Source organism: Felis catus, chromosome D3 (genome assembly GCF_018350175.1).
Source record: "Felis catus isolate Fca126 chromosome D3, F.catus_Fca126_mat1.0, whole genome shotgun sequence".
In the NCBI taxonomy this organism is placed as follows: domain Eukaryota; kingdom Metazoa; phylum Chordata; class Mammalia; order Carnivora; family Felidae; genus Felis; species Felis catus.
This window is the reverse complement of record NC_058379.1, coordinates 4,842,709-4,864,240: the sequence shown is the minus strand read 5'-3', so window position 1 is coordinate 4,864,240 and position 21,532 is coordinate 4,842,709. Positions and strand designations below refer to the sequence as shown.

Below are 21,532 nucleotides of genomic sequence, written 5' to 3'. Positions count from 1 at the left end.
TATAAATATACTTGCCAGGCAGGCATAAGAATATAGCTCAGAATTCAGCTGACTGGTAGCTCCTTGTGTCCCAGAAGGCAAATGACACCCCCGGAATTTTACGGGACGTCCTGCTGGGCCTTTTGAGTATGTTCGATGAATTAAACAAATACGTATTGAATCCCTACAATCTTCCGGGTACTGTGCCAGCTGCTACAGGCACATCCTTGTCCTCACGGGGCGAACAGTCTAGATGGGATGGCATATTTCAGTCTCCTCGTACTTACTGTGAGTAACCAGCAGATCGACTCTGGGGCATTTGTTCATTGCAGTCATGGGTCAGTATGTTCCTTGCTTTGTGGTCATTTAAAAAGTATTGACCAGAGAAAGGCTCTTAAGATAGAGACCCTGACAGGGGTCAGCCTCTCTTGCTCCATTTCTGGAAAAACTCATGTGGGGAAGGCTTCAGCATCTCAGCCTGGTAGCTCAGAACCATCTAGAAGTTTGTGGGGATTGTGGGGAGGGGTAAAAAATCTATGTAAATGGCATAGTTTACTGGAGAGAAGTTCAAGCTTTTGATTAAAAAAAATTTTTTGTGTGTTTGTTTATTTTTTTTCAACGTTTTTATTTATTTTTGGGACAGAGAGAGACAGAGCATGAACGGGGGAGGGGCAGAGAGAGAGGGAGACACAGAATCGGAAACAGGCTCCAGGCTCTGAGCCATCAGCCCAGAGCCCGATGCGGGGCTCGAACTCACGGACCGCAAGATCGTGACCTGGCTGAAGTCGGACGCTTAACCGACTGCGCCACCCAGGCGCCCCTGTGTGTTTATTTTTGAGAGAGAGAGAGACAGGGTGTGAGCAGAGGAGGAGCAGAGAGAGAGGGAGACACAGAATCTGAAGCAGGTTCCAGGCTCTGAGCTGTCAGCACAGAGCCTGACGTGGGGCTTGAACCCACAGACTGCGAGATCGTGACCTGAGCTGAGGTCAGATGCTTAACTGACTGAGCCACCCAGCGCCCCAAGAGGAGTTCAAGCTTTTGAACCCCCCTCCCCACTTCATTCCTCCTTTCCCATCCCTGTCCCCTTCTACCACCAACCAACCAAGCAAACAACAAAAACAAAACAAAACAAAACCCCAGCTATAATTATTTATTGTCTTGGGTTATATGCTGAGAAATGGCTGGGTGTGGCTCCAGAGGACAGGCTGCTGGGTTGGGCCCCCATTCCCCTCTCCTGCCCCATCCCCCCCTCTCCTTCTTGCTGACATGTCTGAGCGGTAGCCACACTGTGCATTTAAAAGCTGTCCCAGCCCCACTTCTGGGGTCCCAGTGTCCCAGGAAAGAGGCTCAGTTTTTATTGAAGCAGTTTCTACAGGACTTTGGGAACCAAGTCCTTTCGGGAGGATGCTGTGTGCTCTCACTCGAGGGGAGAAGCCGCCGAGCCCCATTTCCTGCCTGACCTCTGCCAACACACACATGCACACGTGTGCACACACGCACGCGCTCACTTCTCCACCGCGGGGAAAAATGTCTAATGAATGTCTCATGGCTGAAGTACTGATCCAGGTTCCTCAAAGGCAGTTGGTAATTATTAAGCCGAGAGGATCATGAAACACTGTTCTAAGTTTGAAAGGCTTATCAAGAGTAGATCAGGAGCAGGTAGTTAATAATTATAAACCCATTTCCATGGAAATGGCCTTATTAGCATGCACAACAGCTGCCTAAAAGTAAAAGACCGCCTTTCCGGTTGGAGGGAAATGACCTAAAATAAAAACTTGTGCATAAAAGTGACTCTGAGTTGGTTGTTGATCCGTTTCTAGCTGGACTTGGGCAGAGTCCCATAGCTGGTCCAGCTCATGGGCTGGACAGTCAGAGAGGAGAAGGAAGGACCCACGGGGAATGGGGCTGCCCTCTTTGCCCAAAGACCGGCTGCTTCTGTACCCCGAGACCAGAGTGCAGATTTAGCAGGATTAAGCTGCCAATAGCAGAAAGTTATCACTTTCTTGCCATTCACTTTGCTGGAATCCACTGAATGCTGAGAAACCAGGAGGTATTGGAAGTTGCCCTCTAGTCGTGGTTACAAGCACGGCACACGGTCCAGAGGGATCGAAGATCTGGTCTGAAAGGACCAAGCGTCTCTTATAGGAGGACACCCAGCAGATGGAGAAGTGAGGAAATCCTGTGACCAGAGAGGAGATTTTTTCAGGCCGGAGTGTGGTGGGTGGGGAACGAGGGTCGTGGAGTGGTTCCCTAAGTTCCTGAGACCCTGAAATCCCTTCGGCAGCTCAGGGTCAGCCCTTAATCTCCCCCTTCTGTGCCTTCTCACTAAAGATGCCCAGTAAATCAGGGTCCCCTGGGGGGGGGTCCCCATGCATGCCCACTGTCCACCTTCTCACAAGGCCTGGGATCTCTGTGCAGCAAACACTGTCCTCCCCGTGCAGAACAACACGACAAATAGATACTTGAGGACTCACAGCTCGCAAGTCCCACACCCAGCCTCAGCTCAGCTGGGAACACCCGGCTGTGTTACTTTAATAAAGTTATATTTCGGTTTAAGTAGCTGCTTCTGGCTAGTGGCCACTGGATGAGACAGAGCAACATCAGAGTTTCTTAAGCCCTTGGCTGCGTGGGAAAAGGTTAGATGCGACCAATTCTGTGTGGAGTCTGGTGTGGTTCTGATTTGTGTGGAATTCTGTACGGGGCAGGTCAGTTCTGTCAATACTATTGCTGTGTCTGAATGAGGTCTTGGGTGCCTGGATGCCTCCCTCTCGCCAGCCCCCTGTGGTTTTGACCCTCTTCTGGAGTTGGCCCGGGAAGGGGAGCTGTCCATGGTAGCAGACTTCTGGGGGCCAAGCAGCCTGCCCAGGTTCATTTCCAAAGTCTTTCCTCACAGGTTGCGCGTTGGGGGTTCAAACTGAAGACCCTGTCCAGACCCTAAAAGGCAGGGCAGAGGCTTCCAGGCCCACTTGGGTCCAGGCAGGCCCACTGGCAGGAAAGGAATAAGTTGGTTCGTGTGACTCAGGTCTTGGGCGACTGTGAATCAGTTACTCTGCCGTCATATTCCTTGGCTGGGGATAAAGCTAGCACCAGGGTGGGAAGAGGCTACAGCAGGAATCACTCACAAGTCCTGTGCTGGCTGGCTTCTGTTTTAACTCTGTTCGGTGACTTATGTTGGTATGATAGTCAGCCTATAATTTACAACGTCCCTGTCAATGATAAGACGCTCCCTGTGTACAAAAATATTATTGAGAATGGCATTGGTCTTTTTCACCTATAAATGCCCCATCCACCTTCTTCCCCGCTTCCAAATACACATGCAGTGCTGTTGCTCCATGAATTAAGGCGGGTGGATTCTTTACATCTCATCCCATTTCGGGCTCACGAAATGAACAATCTACTGTACTGTCTTATATGTTGCTCATAGTTATGTAGCGAACCAGGAAGCTAGGGAGTCCTGCCCACGCTTGGTCTCGTGATTCTCCCACCAGCCCATTCTTCCCAAATCCTAAAGCTCAGAGTTTGAACCACTGGTCCATAGACACAGCTAAGTAAAAGTAGCAGTAGCCAGAATCCCGGACTGGCCGCAGGACTGGAACAATGGTGACACCAGACAGGAGGCTCAGGGAGCCTTGCCGTGTGCGGTGCTGGATGGTGGCATGGGCATGCGTTGGGTGGGGGCGACACCAGACAGGAGGCTCAGGGCCCCTTGCTGTGTGCGGTGCTTGGAGGCTCCGTTGGCACCGCCGTGTGCTCTGTTGAAGTTGGCAGTCACCCTTTCGATTGGCAAGGAGGAGGGTGGCAATTTATTACATTCTTGGTGTTCTGCTGAGTGTCAGGTTTTAAATGGCACTTTCACATGTGTTTGTTTTCCAGGACAAATGGTTCCTTCTACGAGATCTTGCAAGTGGACTTTGGGGTCGACAACAGCAGCGGCCTGGCCGGGGCCCAGCCCATCACCTGGCAGGTGGAATACCCAGTGGAGGACTCCATGAGCGAGCTGGCCGTCTCCGAGATCTTTGTCAGCCAGACATCCTTCGTGGGCATTGTCCCTCTTGCGATGGTGAGAAATTTGAGCTTCGGAAGGGGGGTCACCAGGAAGTTTTCTTTGAGTGATTTAATACTCAAAGAAACATGAAGCGTTTTATAATCTGTTATTTTTTTATGCTCTTGATGAAGTTGTTGAAGCAAAGGAAATGCACTTAGATTACATTTTATTTACCTACTTCCCATAATGCCTTCCTGGAAACTATTTGGGGTCTACTGTAAATCTCTGTTCCTTGTGGATATTGGGAAACGTTTCCTGGGGAGCCCTTGTCCTTTATCGTCTCCGTCTGTGCCCACATCAGGACGAAGTGCTGTATCAGGGGTCTGCGTGGGGACAGTGCTTTGCATGTGAGCGAGTGGCCCGGGTCACTCGACTTCTCCGGGAAGTTCCCAGGGAGCGTGGGGGCTGGACAACTGAAAAGTGCAGCTGGGCTGAAGGAGCCTTGTTAGGATCTGACCAACTGAGCCTGTATAAGGTCCTGAAGTCCACAGAACCTGTTGTGTTTCTGTGCCTGGCCTGGAGTGACCAGATTTTTCCTCTGACTTTGGTTGAAGCTCCCTTCGCGACCAGACTCGGGGACCACACCAGAGCACAGGGTCATGCATGAGGTTCCAGAATGTAAAAAGGACAGCGCCGGTGGGCCACAGGGATGATCAATCCCTGGGGAGCGCTGCATTCCTAATATCCTTTTCCACGCCGGAAATGTTCAGTGGAACATGAAATATTCTGCATTGCTTTGACCTTCCTGTCTGGGACCAAAGTGTGGGGGTCAACACCCAGATATTCTAGGGCAATCTGTGGGTGCTTCTGTCATTCATACTCAAGTTGGATACCAGGGTTAAGATCCTTGTAAACGAAACCCTACATCCTCCAATTAATTCTGCAATTCTGTATCTGTGTTCTTACTCTCGTCTGTGCCTGAAACACTTTCCCAAAGTCTCCCCAAGCCTGGCTCCTTCTCTTCAACTTGACTCTTCAGAGATGCACCCTTCCCCAGCCACATTGGCCAGAACTGGCTCTCTGTCCCCCTTTGTGTCACTGTCTGATCGCCACGCTGTTTCACCTTCTTCATAGATGTCATTGGTGTTGGAGGTGCAGGGCTCACTACCCGTGTCCTCCCTGCAAAGTGAGATCCGTGAAGGTAGGGTTCTGGTCAGTCGTGTCCACGTCTGTGACCCCAGCACCTAGAACAATGCCTGAGACAGTCCATATATGCTGGAGACGAATGCTGGTGAAAGAACCCCATGCTTTAATCCAGGCTACTGGGCTCATCTAATTCTTGAAAGTTAGCCTGATGGAGTTGACCCCCATCAGCAACGATCTGCATGGTGGTTTTGGGGCAGAACCACGACCAGCGGGAAATGGCCCTGCAAAGGGGCAGAGATCGATGGGTGTAGATTTTAAGGCAGAAGGAGGCCGTTCTGATTCTCCAGATCAACCGAGATCTGGCTGAGGTTGGGTTACATCTTTACTCCGAGTCCTTACAATTTTGCTCTGTGCTTAATGTGTAGCAGTTGATTCACTGGGGATCCCGCAGCCTCCCGTTGCTTCTGAAGACGGAGTTTCAAGGGAGGGCGTCACGCTCTCCTCTGATGGGCAGGTGCCGGTTTGGAGAGGAGCCGGAAAGGAGACTGGAACCAGGCAGGGAGATAGACTCCTGGTTGGCCGAGTGCAGCCCGCAGACCAAATCCAGTCTGCTGCCTGTGTCTGTGGAAAAAGTTGTGTCAGAACACAGCCAAGTGATGGATGGTGATGCGTTGTTTACGACTGCGGTAGGGCTGTGTTGGCGCACTTGCAACGACGCATCCTTGGCCAGAACTTGAGTTTAGCATCTTGCCGGAACTACCCTTCTGAGCAGAGTACCTGGCAGCGGGGACAATTATTCTGTCGTTCTGGGCTTCAGGAGATATTAGTCTCGTCTCTTGGGATAACCTTTCCTGATGGGCCTTTGCTACAGACGCTCAAGTGCTCTTTGGCTGTGGTGACATCCTCTCTCATGATGCCTGAAGACCTCACTGGTGGCTCTTGGCTGAGTGGGGTGTCCCTCACGGGGACAGGACAGAGTCAGGGGGAGGGGAAGAGAAGGAGATGGTGAAACCCACACAGGGAGGAAGAACCTGGAAGATCAGGAAAAGCAGGTGGGCTTTGACAGTCTCCGCAGGGGCCAGCCTCCTTGACCCTGTGTCTTCCTGACAGGTGCCTGGGCTCAGCACCGGGGGTGGGGGGGGGGTGGGGGAGGGTGGGGGGGTCGGGAGGGGGTGGAGGCATGTCTCTGACTATGAGATGCTGCATGTTGCTCCCCATCTGGTCAATCTTTACTTAGGGAAGGTTTCTTGCTTTTGGGCTTTAATTCCTTTTGTCAGGAAAGCGTTGGATCCTTGAGTGGCGTTTTGTATCACAATCTCTTAAATCACTGTGAGGAGCGGCTTCAAAATGACCCCAGGGGACCAGAGCTATTTAGGAAAGTTTGCGGTGGGACCGAGGTTGGTAGTTCATCTTTTTGAAATCGGTTGTTTGAGCTGCTCTCCAAACCCACAACTGCCAAGGGGGGGCCTTCGGGGTGGGGGCGGGGCGTGGGGGCGGTTCTGCCTACTTGCTTAGCTGGGAAGTACCTTCTATGTGCTCCTTCCCTTTCTCCCTTCCTGCCAGGCCCCTCCCCTCCCTCTTCTCTCCCCTCCCCCCTCCCCCTCCCTCCCCCTCCTCCTTTCCCCACCCCTTCCTTCTCCTTTCCCCTGCCCCTCCCCCTCCTTTCCCCTCTTCTCCTCCCCCGCCCCTCCCCTTTCTCCTCCCCTTCTCTCTCCCACCTCTCCTCCCCCCACTCCTCCGGTCCCTCCTCCCTTCTCCTCCTCCCCCCTCCTTTCTTCCTTCCCCTCCCCGCTCCCCTTCCTTTCTCCTTCCCTCCCCCTCCCTTCCTCCCCCAAACCCCCTCCTACTCTCCACCTCTTTTCTTCCTTTTCAGTGGCAGCTAACTCTGGACAACTTCTGCTGCATGATATAAAGGTGCTATGAGACTTGTCCACAGGCATGAACAAAATGGCCTTGTTATTGTATGGGGTTGTACCCAGAAGCAGAAGCCACTTTCCTAGTTCAGACAGAGTCATTTCAGTGCAAGCCCTCGGGTACGCGGGAATTAGGACAGATGAGAAGCCAGACACAGAACAGAAGAGAGTCGGGAAGCCTGGCAGGAGCGAGGGCCCCCCCACCCCAGGCTGGAGGCAGGGCACCGGGGCTGGGTCACCTAAGGAACCAGAGCCCGTCCAGGGAATGGACGCCGGGTCTGGTTTTATCGCACGATGTGACTCTGACATCCAAGTGTGTCCTGTTCACCAGAAGCCTGTGCGCTCAGAACCCAGCCATGCCGAGTCCCAGGCCCGGCCGGAATGCTCCACTGGGCTGGTTTCTCGTCTCTTTTCACCTTAAAGGTCACCTTGGAGAGGCCTCTCCCGGCCGCTCAGACCAACTTAGTTCCGTCCTTATATTCCTGCTGACTTGTCTCCTGTAGGTTGCACCACTGTCTGCAGTTCATGCTTATTTATATGTTTGTGCACATCTGTCTTGGCCTGGCTCCGATCAGGAGAAAGAATTTGAACAGGGAAAGTTTGATTTAAAGAGTTATTAATTCTGACAAGGACTGGAAAACGAGGGGTTGCTTAGTGAGAAGTGAAGAGAACGCTCAAGAATGTCTGGATGGAAGACATCAGGAGTACCCCCCACCCGAGGGCTGAGAGCGCGTGCCCAAGGAAGAGGTTCCCCCCGCCCTGAGATCCAGACCTTATCGGGGAGGGGGTACAGTCACGGCTCACTGAATGTGGAGAAGTTGCTGAGGTGGCCGGCCGGTGCAACTCGCTGGAATTTTGAGGACCGCACTTTACAGGGACGCGTCTCCTCAGAGGCACTTGCTGTCGAGGCATTCAAGGTGGATGCTGGCTGCGGGCTGCCGGCTGCCGCGGGAGCTGCCCACGAAGGCAGCCACCTGTGCCGGGGAAGTCACGGCGTGGGCACGGCAGCGGCCCGCAGAGAGAGCGCCACAGTCAGAAAGCAAACCCTTTCCCTCTGCAGCGTCTCTCGGGCACCCTTACGGGCAAAGCTCCACACCTTGCCTTCCGGCGAAGGAAAAATGTGAAGGACTCAGATCCATTTTCACAGAACAGGTGATGAGGGGCACATTGGAGCTGGGCAGCAGTAGATTGCTAAGCAGATACCGGTCACGAGCTGCTTGATGGGAGGGACCATATTTGCTCCGCCCACCAGGCGTTTTCTCAGCACGGTGCATGGTGCCCCATGTACGGCATTTGCTCAACAAAGGAACGAATGGTTATATTTACCATCGGAACCCAAGTCCACTGGCTGGAGCTCTCATTTGCCGTGTTAATTCCCTTTTGCCGCTGTAACAAATCGTTCCAGACTTAATGGCTTAAAGCAACACAAGGTCACTGTCTTATAGTCTGCAGGCCAGAGTCTGACATGGGTCTCCCTGGGCTACAATCAACGTGTCAGCAAGACTGCGTCCTTCTCGAGGCTGGGAGGGAGGCGGATCCATTCGCTGCCCTTTCCAGCTCCCCGAGGCCGCCCGCATCCCTTGGCTCCTGGCTCCGTACCACTCAGACCTCTGCTTCTGTCATTATGTCTCCTTTCTGAGCCTCTTGCCTCCCTCTGTCCCTTATAAGGACCCTTGTGATGACATCGGGTTCTCTTGGATATGAGTCAGGAAAATCTCATCTCGAGAGCCTTCACTTTCCCTCTTGCCGTGCAAAGTAACATACCCATCGGTTCTGGGGGTTATGACGTGGGCATCCTTGGGGGGTGTTATTTTCCTCCCACTCTCCCTGGTACGGGATCCCAGTCTGCCCTTTCTGGTCCTCCTCAGGCTGTGTACCCCGAGCTCTCCATCCTTCTTCTCATGACCCGTTCTTCTGTTGCCTCCCCAGGCTGCTTTCCGAGCAGCTTTCTGGACCTGTGTCAACCCCAGCCAACCCGCCACCTCTGACAGCTCCCCGCTCCTGGGGACACTGCTTTTCTGCCATCAGGAAAGCACTCTGCTCTTTCAGAGGATCCCACAGGAGAGCCACCACAGGCCTGGCGATCTGATCTTCGTTTACACACAAAGCCTTTCCTTCTGGAGGATACGGACCCCCCCCCAGGGGCTGGGGCTGTTGGCTTCCTCCAACCCCTGGGGCTGGAAGAGACCTGAAGGCAGAGCCCAGCTGGCCTCTCCTTCTCCCTGTGGCCTCCTGGGGTCAGTTAACTTGTCTTTGCTTTCATTTCTCACCTGTGAATTTCCAAGTTAGAATCCCAGTCCTGTGTATCGCGCAGCGGTCTTATGGGAACTGAGATCCAACAAATACGAACATGCTTACGACATCCAGGCAAATGGAAAGGTCACGTATGCAGTTGGAAAGCAACCCAGGAGGACTCAAGCACCTTCAACTCTTGTGTAGAGTCAGTGACTCTCTCTACCTTTTCAGCTTTGTTACCCTGTTGCTTTACTGGGCTGATGTACATCCTGGGAAAACGTCAATCATTTCCACCTTTCAGGGAGTTGGCAGTGAAACATTTTGGTCAAGAGTACAGGCTATTGGGTGAACCTTTCTAGACTGAAATTTGAACTGTTAGCTTTGTTATTGCGGGCACATCACATCTGTGAAACTGTTTCCTCATCTGTGAAATGGTATTTCCTGCCTTGTAGAGTTTTGTGAGGATTCAGTGAAATCCTGCAGGGACGGTGTTAGCACGTTGGCCTGGCACGTTGTAAGCACTCTGTAATATTTAGTCATCCGTATTTTCATCGTGGCCGTTATATGCTCTGGCCACATGCAGTCCTATCTGTCAAACGTTGCGGGAAGGCCAAACAGAGGTTCGGTCTCAGGGCAGGTGGTGGGTTCTCCTCCTGGAGGGAAGCAAGAGTTTGATTTCATGAATCAGATATGGCCATGGTGCAGAGATGGGGAGACGAAGACCTGGGACTCAGCTGTGACAGGGAGGAGAGGAGGGAAGACTGCTGGGTGGGCAGTCAGCGGTGACTGTGCCCAGTCTCACAGCCCCTTCTGAGGGGGACTGCTACCCTGCAAGGCAACCCCAAGCTTATGATTTAGAACTTTGCTACTACAGTTGCGTGACCCTGGGTAGCATTGGACACTGTGGGCACCTTTTGGGTGATGAGCCAATCGCTACTTCATGGAGGTAAATTTTCAGCTTTGGGGGATGCCTGATAGAACTGAGAGACCCCAGGCATAGAAGCCAGGGCAGGCCCCAGTGCAGTGATCCAGGCAGGAGGGCTTGCAGAAGAACAATGGCAGTGGTGATGTACCCATCCATCCCCCTTTCCATCCATCCATATATCCATCTGTCCATCCGTCTGTCCATCCATCCATCCATCCGCCCATCCGCCCATCCATCCATCCATCTATCCATCTACCCACCCACCCACCCACCCAGCCACCTATCCATCCATCCAGCCAGCCAGCCAGCCAGCCAGCCAGCCAGCCATCCCTCTGCCCATCCATCCACCCATCTTTCCATCCATCTGTCCATCTGTCCTTCTCATCCATCCATCCATCCATCCATCCATCTGTCCATCTGTCCATCCATCCTTTTGCCCATCTATTTGTCCATCTGCCCATCCATGCCTCCATTCGTCCTTCTGTCCATCTGTCCTTCCTTCCATCCATCCATCCATCCATCTGGTCAATCGCTATACAACAGACATTTATTTAGGGTACACTGTGTTCTGTATTCATTATGTTTTGGTACCCGGAAAGGGGGAGCATGGAATTGATGGAAATTTTGGAGTTGGAAACCATTTGTGACTTGATATTTCCATTTCTAGCAGAACAGCACAGATGGTCAAAACTTTCAAAAATCCCATCTTAAAAAGGGCAGTCTAAAAAGAGGAGTGTCATAACCCAGGGTAATAATGATGTTTTCTGCATCATCTTTAAAATCTACAACTTAAAAATAGTCTTTTTGCTGTCCCCTCCATGCCTGGGAAATGCTAACTCAGTGCCTGTTTCTTTGCTTTATGAAAGCACAAGTTTTCTGTCTGTCTTCCTCCGCTCCGTCTTTTCTTCCCTCCCCTTCACTTCTCTCCGGCATTCCGTCCAATTACTGAGCTTTGAGCTTAGAGATTTATTTCCAGGGGTAGCTTGGCGTGCAGGGCTGGAGTCCACTCTTCAACCACAGTTCTTAAAACTAAAAAATGAGCTCTGCGCAGGCAGATAGAAACACATTATCTTTCAACAAGGTTGGCATAAAACAGTGAACACGATTGGTGAGTTTCTAGGCAACTGGGTACATTATTCCGCATGGGAAAAAAAAGCAACAGATCATCAGATTCCTTTTCAGCTGTATTGGCCCGAGACTTTACAAGACCGGGGCACAAATACTTCTTTCCTTCTAGTGTGTTCTAGCCAGTGGTGACAAACAGAGCCCCAGCTCTCGTGGTGCTCACCTTCCGGGACAGCAGGGTGCTGAGTTCTGTCATTTCAGGTGGTGAGAAACTTCTGATGGTAGCAGAACAGAGAGGCTGGGCAGAGTCAGAGGCATCAGGAAGATCAAGAAAACATCTTTCCAAGGGCCCGGTGTTTGCCCCGAGAGGGAGCAGTGGGCATCGTGCAGCAGAATTAGGCTTGGCGTGTTTCAGGACCTCGGAGAAGGGGGTGGGGGAAGAGCTGGGGAGGAAGGCAGGGCCGCTCCTGCGGGCCTTTCTGGAACAGCTAACATTGCACGGGCCTCCTGGCACCCAGGCCCTGTTCTTGGCATCTGTGCTCCTCTCCTGTAGCTCCTATGGCAAATTACCACAAACTTAGGGCCTTTAAACAACACAAATTCATCTTACGATTCCCGAAGTTGGAAATTCTGTACTGGGTCTACGGGACAAAAATCAAAGCATCAGCAGGACTGTGTTCCTTCTGGAGGCACATGGGGAAAATCCGATCTTTGCCCATGTCCAGTTTCTAGAGGCCACCACATTCCTTGCCTTAGGGCCCCACGTCACTCTGAGGTCCATTTCTATCACCGAATCTCCTTGGACTCTGACCCTCCCACGTCCCTCCTTCACTTCGAAGGACGCTGCGGTGACACTGGGCCATCGGGGTAACCCAGGACAACCTCCCCATCTCAGGATCCTTCACTGGATCACATCTGAAACCCCTTTATGCTCCATATTCCCAGGTTCTGGGGTCCGAGCAGGGTCACATTTGGGCTTATCTATTCATATCTCCACCCACCCCGCGAGGCTGTGAGGTCCTGGAGCCCAGAGGCCAGCGTGGTTGTTCGTCAGCTCTGTCTCCCAGCACGCAGCCCACCATCGGATGGCAGATGGCACCTGGTCAGCTTTGGTCAGAGGGCGCACTCCACGGTCTACTTGGTGTTATTTCACTGCTGGTTTTTGCAACACAAACCAGACCGTGTTGCCCTTTGTCACTCATCCCACTTTTAAAAGCATCCAGTGACGTCCCGTTGCACACAGAGGATAATCCAGGGCTCGTAACCTGGGGTCTGTAGCAGGTGCCTGTTGTTAGGATTCAGGGGTCCATGACGTTGGATGGGGAAAGAAACACACACATTCATACACGTGCGCACACACACATGTAGGCACATGTGTGCACACACACGCAGATGTAGACACGTGTGCACACACATGTGCATAAACATACATGTAGACAAGTGTGCACACATACACATGTAGGCAATGAGCACACATATACACGCGCACACACACATGTAGGCACATGTGTGCACACACACAGATGTAGACGTCTGTGCACATGCATATGCACACGTACACACGTGTGCACACACGTGCACGTGTACATGCATGTAGACACGTGTGCATATAAACACGTGTGCACACATATGTAGACACGTGTACACACATGCGCTCAAACCCTTGTAGACACGTGTGCACACATACACACATGCACACACAGATGTAGGTGTGTGTGCACATATACACACACATACATGTAGACGTGTGCACATATACACATGCACACACGCATGTAGGCACACGTGCACATATGCACATGCACACGCGGATGTAGACACGTGTGCACACATATACACGTGCACCCATACATGTAGACACGTGTGTGCACACACACACATGTGCACACACATGCATGTATGCACACGCACACCCAGGAACACTCAAGTGCTGGTCTCTGCCCTCCGGGAGACCTGGGGGGTGAGGCAGGGGTACGCACAGACGGGCTCAGTACAGTGTGCTGAGTGCAGGGATGTGCCCCCGCTCAGCGTCCGTGCTGCAGCCCCACCCCCCTGCTCCCCACCCCGGTCCCCCCCCAGCCCCCTCTTGGGTGGCTGCCTCATCTTCTGCCTCCACCCTCGACGCCGTGCAACCTACTGTCCATGTACACACAGAGCTCTCTGCTTACACACTTTAGACCCCGCAAACTCCTGTCCAGAGCCCTCCGGCAGCTGCTCAGAACTCGTGCAGTGTGATTCTCCCTCCTCACTGGGGTATCCAAAGCGCAGCCCCCTCTCAGACCTCACCTTGCTCACTCCAAAGCCTTCTCTACCCCAGGACCTTTGCCGGGGCTCCTCCTCCAACTGGAATCCTTTTCCTTCAGCCCTTGACCTGTCACGCATTCATTCAGATGTCGGCTCAGATGCAGGGAAATTCTCTCTGAGAAGATGATGGTGGCTTTTTTTGTTTTTGGGTTTTTTTTTTGTCTTCTGTAAATAGACCCCCATTTCAGTCCCTCCAAACATTGGGAGTAGAGTGGGGGAGGGTGGGATGCCTTTGAATGTAGGAAGAGGGGGGCAGAGAGAGAGGGGTTCCTTCCCCAGGCTGGAATGAGGATCCGTGGTCTCCAGAGTAGGGAGCACCCACTGTCTGCTCCCTGCCTGTTCCTCTGGGGCCACAAGGAAGCCTGGAAAGGTGGGGCCCTGGGCACAGAGGTCCCAGCCATTCCCTCTGTCCAGGATCCGTGCCTAGCTTGGATTTGGACCAGGAGAGTATCAGCGATAGTCACAACAGACGTGGAGCTGGGGACACTTCTTTTTTTCAGCGGTAACCCAGACCAGCAGCAGTTTCAAAACGATTTGAGTGGATGGCAAACTCAGATCCCCGAGGAATACGCACGGTAAGCAGACTCAGAGCTGTGTTCAAATCCCGGCTCTGACTCTTAGCAGCCACATGACGCTGGGCGAGCGACTCGCCTGCCCTGACTCAGTCCCCCCATGGGCGCAATCGGCCCAGAACTGTGGTGAAGTCACGTGTGGCAACTGTCCGGGATAGAGCCTGGCATGAGACTGCCCGTCAACAACAGGAGTTTAGAACAGTGGTGCACGGTGTAGGGAACATGGGGATTTCTGGCACGGGGCTGTTTCGACGTCGTTGGATGGGACGAGGCACAGGTGTGATGTCTAGAGAGGCGTCATCACGGTGGAGGCCTTCAGAGCAGAGAGGGACCACAGACGTGCTCCCAGTCTAGCTTGGAGCTGGGGGGCCGGGGGACTCCGTTTCTGAGAACCCCGTTTTCCTTTGCCCTTCTCCTCCTTCATGCTCGGGGACGCTGGCTCTTGTTCCCATGGGAGGGAGGGCACAGGCCACCTCCCTCCCCAGGCCAAGCCATGGAACTGCTCTTGTCTGATCTGTTGGCTCGGGCTACCGGGCCCCTCCCTTGCTGTAAGCGTGCATGGGCCAGTGGCTGCGGCCTACTCCGCTCGCCACGTTGAAGCCTCTTTATTTTCTTGGGCCGATCGCGTCTGATGTCACCCCAGAAGCAGCGGGTGGGGGGACTTAAATCTCGTGAAGCCCTTGTGTCCTGTCGTGGAAGGAAGGAATCTCTCTCCCTCCCTGGCTGTCGATATCTGTCCCTTGCCTATCTGCACTGTAGATGGCTGGGCTTCGGAGGGGCGACCCGCGTCGTCGGAGCCCCCAGCCCCGAGCCGGCTCTGAGCACGGTCGCGTTGGCCCCCAGGAAGGTCCAGCAGGCATCCATGGCCCCTCGGGGGTCTGTCATGGCTTTGGGAGGTCTTAAGTGGGAGGGCAGTTCAGAAGGTTGTGAAAGCTTGTGAGTGAGTCTTTTTCTTGTCCTTTGTCTTTGGTTTCAAACTTAAAACATAAGATCTAATAGTGCTTGACTGCATCCTCCCGAAACATTCCAGGTCAGGCGTAAGTGTGACCACCCCATCCCGACCCCCCTCCCCAAGTTCACTAAGGCTTATCATGTTCTGTTTCTCATCCGGAACCGGGGCTGCGTTCAGACCCGTGTATGCGGCTGCAGAAAATACGCGGTGTTGTTTCGTGCGTGGCTGTGTTTTAAAACAAAGGGTGTTGTGCTCCGTATCACATTCTTCACAGCCAACAATATGTCTTGGAGGCTTTTGCATGCCCATGCGAATGGAGTCGCCTCATCCATTTTTTAAAAACTGCTCTGTAGTATTCTGTGGTGGGCTATTCCATAGTTCATTTCCCTACTGATGAATACTTACGTGGTTTCCATTTCTCCCCCCCCCCCTTTTCTTTTTGTTACTGTGGTGCATCCTACAAAACTCCATCTGGTTTGGGGGTGGGAAGTGGGTTTATATCATGTGCCAAATGGTCGCATGCCCGAACACTGCCGTGTTGAGGCAGGAGTGAGGGCGGCGATCAGTCAGTAGTCTGTCTTGGGTGCTTCTTTCCCTGGGGCCATAACGAATCACCGCCAACCAGATGGTAACTACTTTCTCAGTTCCGGAGGCCGGACCTCCAAAAGTAAGATGTCAGCAGGGCCACGCTCCCTCTGAAGGCTCCAGGGTTCTGGATCCTTCGTTACCTGTTCCCGCTCTCGGTGGCTCCAGGCATTCCTTAGCTTGTGGCCACATCACTCCCACTCCCTGCCTCTGCACCACAGGGCTGGCTGTGTGTGCCTCTCTGTGTCCTCTCCTTATGAGGACCCCAGTCGTTGGATTCAGGGCCCACCCTCATCCAGTACGACTTCGTGTTAACTCATTACATCTGCAAAGACCCTCCTTCCAAACAAGGTCACCTTCTGAGATTCCAGTGGGCGTGAATCGCCCGGGGACACTAACCCATCGCAGGTGCAGGAAGAGTGAGTAGCTACCTATATACCCCGGATTTGCCAACGTACCTGTATCTGGATGCCATTGGGTGCAGACCAGTCCCACCCCGTCTACACCTCTAGCCAGAGCGGACGTCCGGATGGTGGCTTACAGGGCTGGGAGATCTTCGGTCATTGACCCAGCGTATTGAGTCCTGTTGACTGGACTCCCTTTACCAGAACAAGGATGAGACTGAAAAGCCTTTCTGTCGACTCCTGACCTCACAAGTCCATCCAGGAGGCCCCCTGGGCCTCTCCTTCCCCCCAAACAAATTTGTTAGCATCCTTACCCGTTGGTGACAGCACGTCTGGCAGTCGCTATCTGGAATAAACCTACTGCCGTTCTTTTAGGTTCTTGTATGTACAAGAAAGACCAAGATGTTCTGCAAATAGCTGTTACCTTGGTTATATACACACGGTTTCACTTGATTGATCCGACGCAGTCACCGCTGAAAGGAGCAATTTTAAATTGTCAGGGAGAATGTGTGTCCAGTGGGTACACTTTCCAAATGACCAGAAATAACCATCTTTGTCGGATGAGATTAAAGCCGCGCGCTTTGTAAGTGCCGCTGTATGAACACTTCTAACGTGCCAGACACAGGTCACCTGTCCGCGGTTCGTGTGTTTCCAGGGCGTGATGCCAGGGAGCACATTCAGTAAGCCTGTCGCCCCAGTGGCCCCATCGTTGGATTGAGATGTTATGTCATTTCCTAACTTGCATTAAAAACAAATAACAATATAGGGGGCGCCCAGGTGGCTCAGTCGGTTGAGCATCTGACTGCGGCTCAGGTCATGATCTCACAGTTCATGTGAGCCCCGCGTTGGGTTCGCGCCCCGCGTTGGGCTCTGTGCTGACTGCTCGGAGCCTGGAACCTGCTTCGGATTCTGTGTCTCTCTGTCCCTCCTCCACTCACGCTCTCTGTCTCTCTCTCAAAATAGAGAAATAAAAAAAATAATAACAGTATCAAAAGGATTGCTCTTGGAGACTGAACCGGAGTCAGCTAAGTGGGAAAGGAGAAGGGAAAAAACCCATTAAGATGTTTAGTTCGGTTGACCTGCGTCTTTTTGGCAAACTTTTGCTGTTGGATAATTTCTGAAGGTGAACAGGAAAGACCCAGTAAGCAAGTCCAGGAAAAAACTGGTGACTGTCCGTCAGAGGAATAACGAGTTCTGGGCTCTTTGGTTGCCACAGGACACGTTTTTAAGGCTGTGTCAGTACCATTAATATTTATAACCTATCTCACGAAAACCTCTCCTCTGAGCGGAACATCCATCAACGACTTCTCGGGAATTGTTCTGTTTTGTTGGGTGATGAGCCCCGAATGACAAAATTGAGAGCAATTATGTGAAGGGTTTTATTTGCTTCTGTTTTACACACACCCCTTAAAGGTGGTAAAATCATCAGGAGGCTGTATTCGGAGAACATCATTTTCTTTCTGGAAAGAAAAGTCTCCTTTACTGTCCACGTGTGAACTGGGCTGTTTGAGTGACACATGTGCAAGTCCCTGGGAGCGCGGGCCTTGCAGGTGCCTCCACCAGGACTGGGGTTCCCTGCTTGGAAATGACACACCAGAGGCCTCACCCGCGAGGACTCCGCCCACCTGCGTGCTGGTCAGCGAAGGGACAGCGTCATGTCCGCAGCCAGGGAGACGGGGAGACGTGCGCACCTACAGAAAGTCAGGCCGTCTCAGTTCAGACCTGCCTCACCCCTTCCTTAAGCTTTGTGATCTTCAACACAGCCCGCCTCCGTGAACCTCCGTCATCCCACCTGCAAAAGGACAATATAATTCCCCCTAGGATAGCCTCATCCAGGCTGTGGGCGGCAACGATATATGCCCGGGGTTTGTCCCGTGACATGGGCGCAGTGAACGTCCACCGCCGCTTCTCTTCAGCATACCAGTGTGATTAAAGGGGGGACCCTCTTAAGAGTAGTGGTGACTTTGAGAGTACTCTGTAACCAGGGGGCCAGGGTCACTGGCCAGTTGGATTAGAGGCGGCTGTAAAGAATCCTTAGGCCCCGGCCCTCCCCGCGCACCCCAGAGGGAAACGCGCAGGAAACGTGGCAATGCACTCCCCCCTCCTTTTTTTTTTTTTTTTTTTTTTTTTGCATAGCTTAGCGCGGAGCCCTGCACACCTCTCCCCAAAGGGCCTTAATTTCACAACCGGCAAGACGGCGATTCTGATTGGCTCCTGCGGCTCTTGCCCAAACGGACCGTCCCCGGGGCGCCCACTAGATGGCGCGCGCAGACCAGCTTGTGGCCACACCTGCCCCGCGCTCCCCTCCCCCTGGAAGGACCCTGCACACGTGCCCCTGCGCAGTCTTCTTCCCACCTACCTACCTACCTGCCTCCTCAAGCCCTTGCCCCTCCCCGCCCCCCGGGGGCCAAGTGTGAGCCAGGAAGGCGCCCCCCGCAGCCCCACCCCGCGCTCAGCGCGGCACCTGCCGTGGGGCACCTGCCTCGGGCACCTGTCAGCCCGGAAAGGTGTGGCCTCCCTCCGCCAGCCCCACCCCCCGGCCTTCAGCTGGGTGGAGGCCCCGGGGCTCCATGGTTGTCACTGAAAAGGACGCATGCTCGCTGTAAACATTCCAAAGGGCTCCAGGAAACCTCAGAATCCCGGCAGCCCCGGCAGGGCCTTCGCTGACATTCTAGACCCGTCACTCCACATCTAAGTCCACGACCCTGCACAGAGATGGCCGGACGAGTGGACGGCAGACGACCTCGTGCTTTCTAACAATGACGTCATCCTCTGTGCGCCGCTACTTTCTCAAGTGCTAAGTTTCCCGTTTTGCTTAGATTTAACAGAAGGCAGTGAATCCAATGTGAAATGTCTGAGCTTCAAAAACCAATCACTACAAGATACACTGATCGTTGAAACACCTCGCTGTGGTCCGGCGGAAAGTTCCAGGCGAAACGAGTCACTGACTGGAGCTCCACCTTATGTCTATTATTATACTGTTTCATTTATTTATATGTTTGTATTTATTTATTTACTTATTTTATTTATCTATGTTTTCAGATTATTGGGGCATAAGGGACAAATAAAAATTGTGTGCATTGATGGTACACAGGGTGATGTTCTGATGTACACATACGTCGTGGAACGATTACCACAATCAAGCTAGTTCGTACCGGTGACCTCACGTAGCCACCATTTTCTGTGTACGTGTGCGTGCGTGTGGCGAGACCACTGAGGATCTACCCTCTTAGCAACTTTCAAGTATACAACACAGTATCGCTAACTAAAGTGCGTCCTGCCCACTAGATCCCCAGCATTCACCCGTCTTATTCATAACTGAGACTTTGTGCCCTTGACCAACATCTCCCGTTTCCTGCAGCCCCCACCCCCTGGCAAACATCACTGTGTGTTTCTATGCATTCAGCTCTCGTAGATTCCACGCAAAAATGAGATCAGTGTTTGTCTTTCTGGGTCTGGCTTATTTCACGTCGCATAATGTCCTCCAGATTCATCCATGTTGTTCCAAATGGCCGGGTTTCCTTCTTTTTAAAAGATGACTAGTGTTCGTATATCTATTCCTATATATCACATTTTATTTGTCGGCTCATCCATTGACCGTTTAGGTTGTTTCCTTACCTTAGCGGTTGTGAATAACGCTGCTGTGAACGTGGGTCCGCACATACCTCTCTGACACAGGACAGCGTCTGAGCTGTCCAATATGGCGGCCATTGGTCACATGTGGTTATTTAAAGTAAAATTAACTGACATTAAATACCATTAAGATTCAGTTCCTCAGTTGCACTAGCCGCATTTCAAGTGCCAGAAAGCCACGTGTAGCTGGTGGTGACCTTATTAGCACAGATAAAGAATTTTCTGTCACTGAAGACAGTGCTGGCCTTAACTGACTCCCTTCTTTGACAGATGCGTGAACGGTACCCTTGGACTCCTTCCCACTTTCCTCTGCTTAGATATTTATTAGTTTTACATATATTTTTGTGCTTAAATTTGTCACATTTGCAGAAGCTGACGCCTCACTCCAATGCTAATCCATTCTTCACATCCTCCAGTAAGCACCCCCCTAACTTCACCAGTCACCACGGTTCCAGAAAGGATGGGTCTGATCTTTGATCACCGAAGGCCCCTTTTTGTTGAGGGCTTTCCACTTTTTATTCCTTTAGTCTCAGTTTAATGAGGTCCCGGGGGGAGAAATGAGATAAACCAAGTGGTTAGCCGCTGTGTTGGACCAGAAGTCCCGAAATGCTTGGTGAACTGGGGAGTGCCGTTCAGATTTGGGGGACAGGTGGCCAGTCCTTCCTTCCACACACCCGATGGAGGGCCCGTGTGCTGGACTCCACGGTGGGAGCCGGGACGGGTGAGGGAGACTCAGTTCTTGGCATCGGTGAAGGCAGCAGGGACCTTCCATCCAAGGGGGAGAATTCTCCTGCTTTTGGGGGAAGGTTCTTTCATGGAGGAGGAAGTATTCCGTCCCACAGTCAAAGACCAAGCGAAACCACGGACACCCTTGGGTGGAGCTACCCTTACCTTCATTTATTTACTGAGACCCAGCTGGAGAAGCTGCTGGTTGTCTTCTGAGACCAGGAGCCGGGCCTTTGGAGCAGCCCCAGGGAAGGGGTGCTGTGGCCTTGGGGGGAGGTGTGCCACCTCTCCCCCTTCCCCCCTTTCCCTCCTGGCCTTCCCTGTAGAGATAGCTGCAGTAGTGAGTGATGCCTTGGCCACGTGGTTGGGTTTCAGCCTGTTAAATAATCATCTTTTTATCTGAAAGGAAGACCCTGGCATCGGGGGATAGGGCATTAAGTGACGGAACCCAGAGAGGAGAAGTCCGAATAACAAAAACATCAAAGAGAATCTCGAAGAGATATCGGCACTCCCTGTTCAGCTTAGCATTGTTCACGGGAGTCAAGGTTGGAAACAACCTCAACGTCGCCCCATGGGTGAATGGGCGTCGAAAATGCGCGTGTCTGTACAGTGGAATAGTCTCCCACCTTGAGAAAGAAAGAAAACCCTGCCGTGGGCACCACTGTGGGTGAACCTGAGGGCATGATGCTCTGTGAAATAAGCCAGATACGGAAGGCCAAATACCGCGTGATTCCGTGTGTACGCGGAGCCCGGCAGGGTCACCCTCATCGAGGCGGAGAGGAGGGTGGTGGTTGCCAGGGTGGCGGAGGGGAGAGTGGCGAGGTGCTGTTCCGCAGACGTAAAGTTTCAGTCGCACAAGTGGAGATAGCTCTAGAGATGTGCTGCACAACATCGTGCCCGCAGTTAACATCATGGTGTCGTACACGGAAGAACTTGTTAAGAGGGGAGATCTCAAATTAAGAGATCTTATGACCAAACACGGAGAAACTGTGGGAGGAAACTTCTCGAGATGGAGGATATGTTCATTACCTTGGTTGTGATGATGGTTTTATGGGTGCCTGTGTATGTTCAGACCCACCAACTTGTATACGTTAAATAGGGACGGGTT

The 21,532-nt window shown here is 52.5% G+C and overlaps 1 protein-coding gene and 1 long non-coding RNA gene across 2 annotated transcripts in view; one reads left to right on the top strand and one right to left on the bottom strand.

Annotated features, from left to right (window-relative positions):
• The window catches only part of TMEM132B (transmembrane protein 132B), a 373,840-nt gene that overhangs the window by 273,870 nt on the left and 78,438 nt on the right, over positions 1-21,532 (top strand). Inside the window, exon 4 of the mRNA XM_023241277.2 lies at positions 3,853-4,039. Within this exon, the coding sequence (XP_023097045.2) occupies positions 3,853-4,039 (187 nt within the window). The remainder of the gene's footprint in view (positions 1-3,852; positions 4,040-21,532) is intronic.
• LOC109493132 lies at positions 17,431-18,444 on the bottom strand. Its single transcript, XR_002737149.2, has 2 exons — positions 17,691-18,444; positions 17,431-17,525 (listed from the first exon to the last, which is right to left on the bottom strand). It is a non-coding gene; the product is annotated as an uncharacterized LOC109493132 (long non-coding RNA).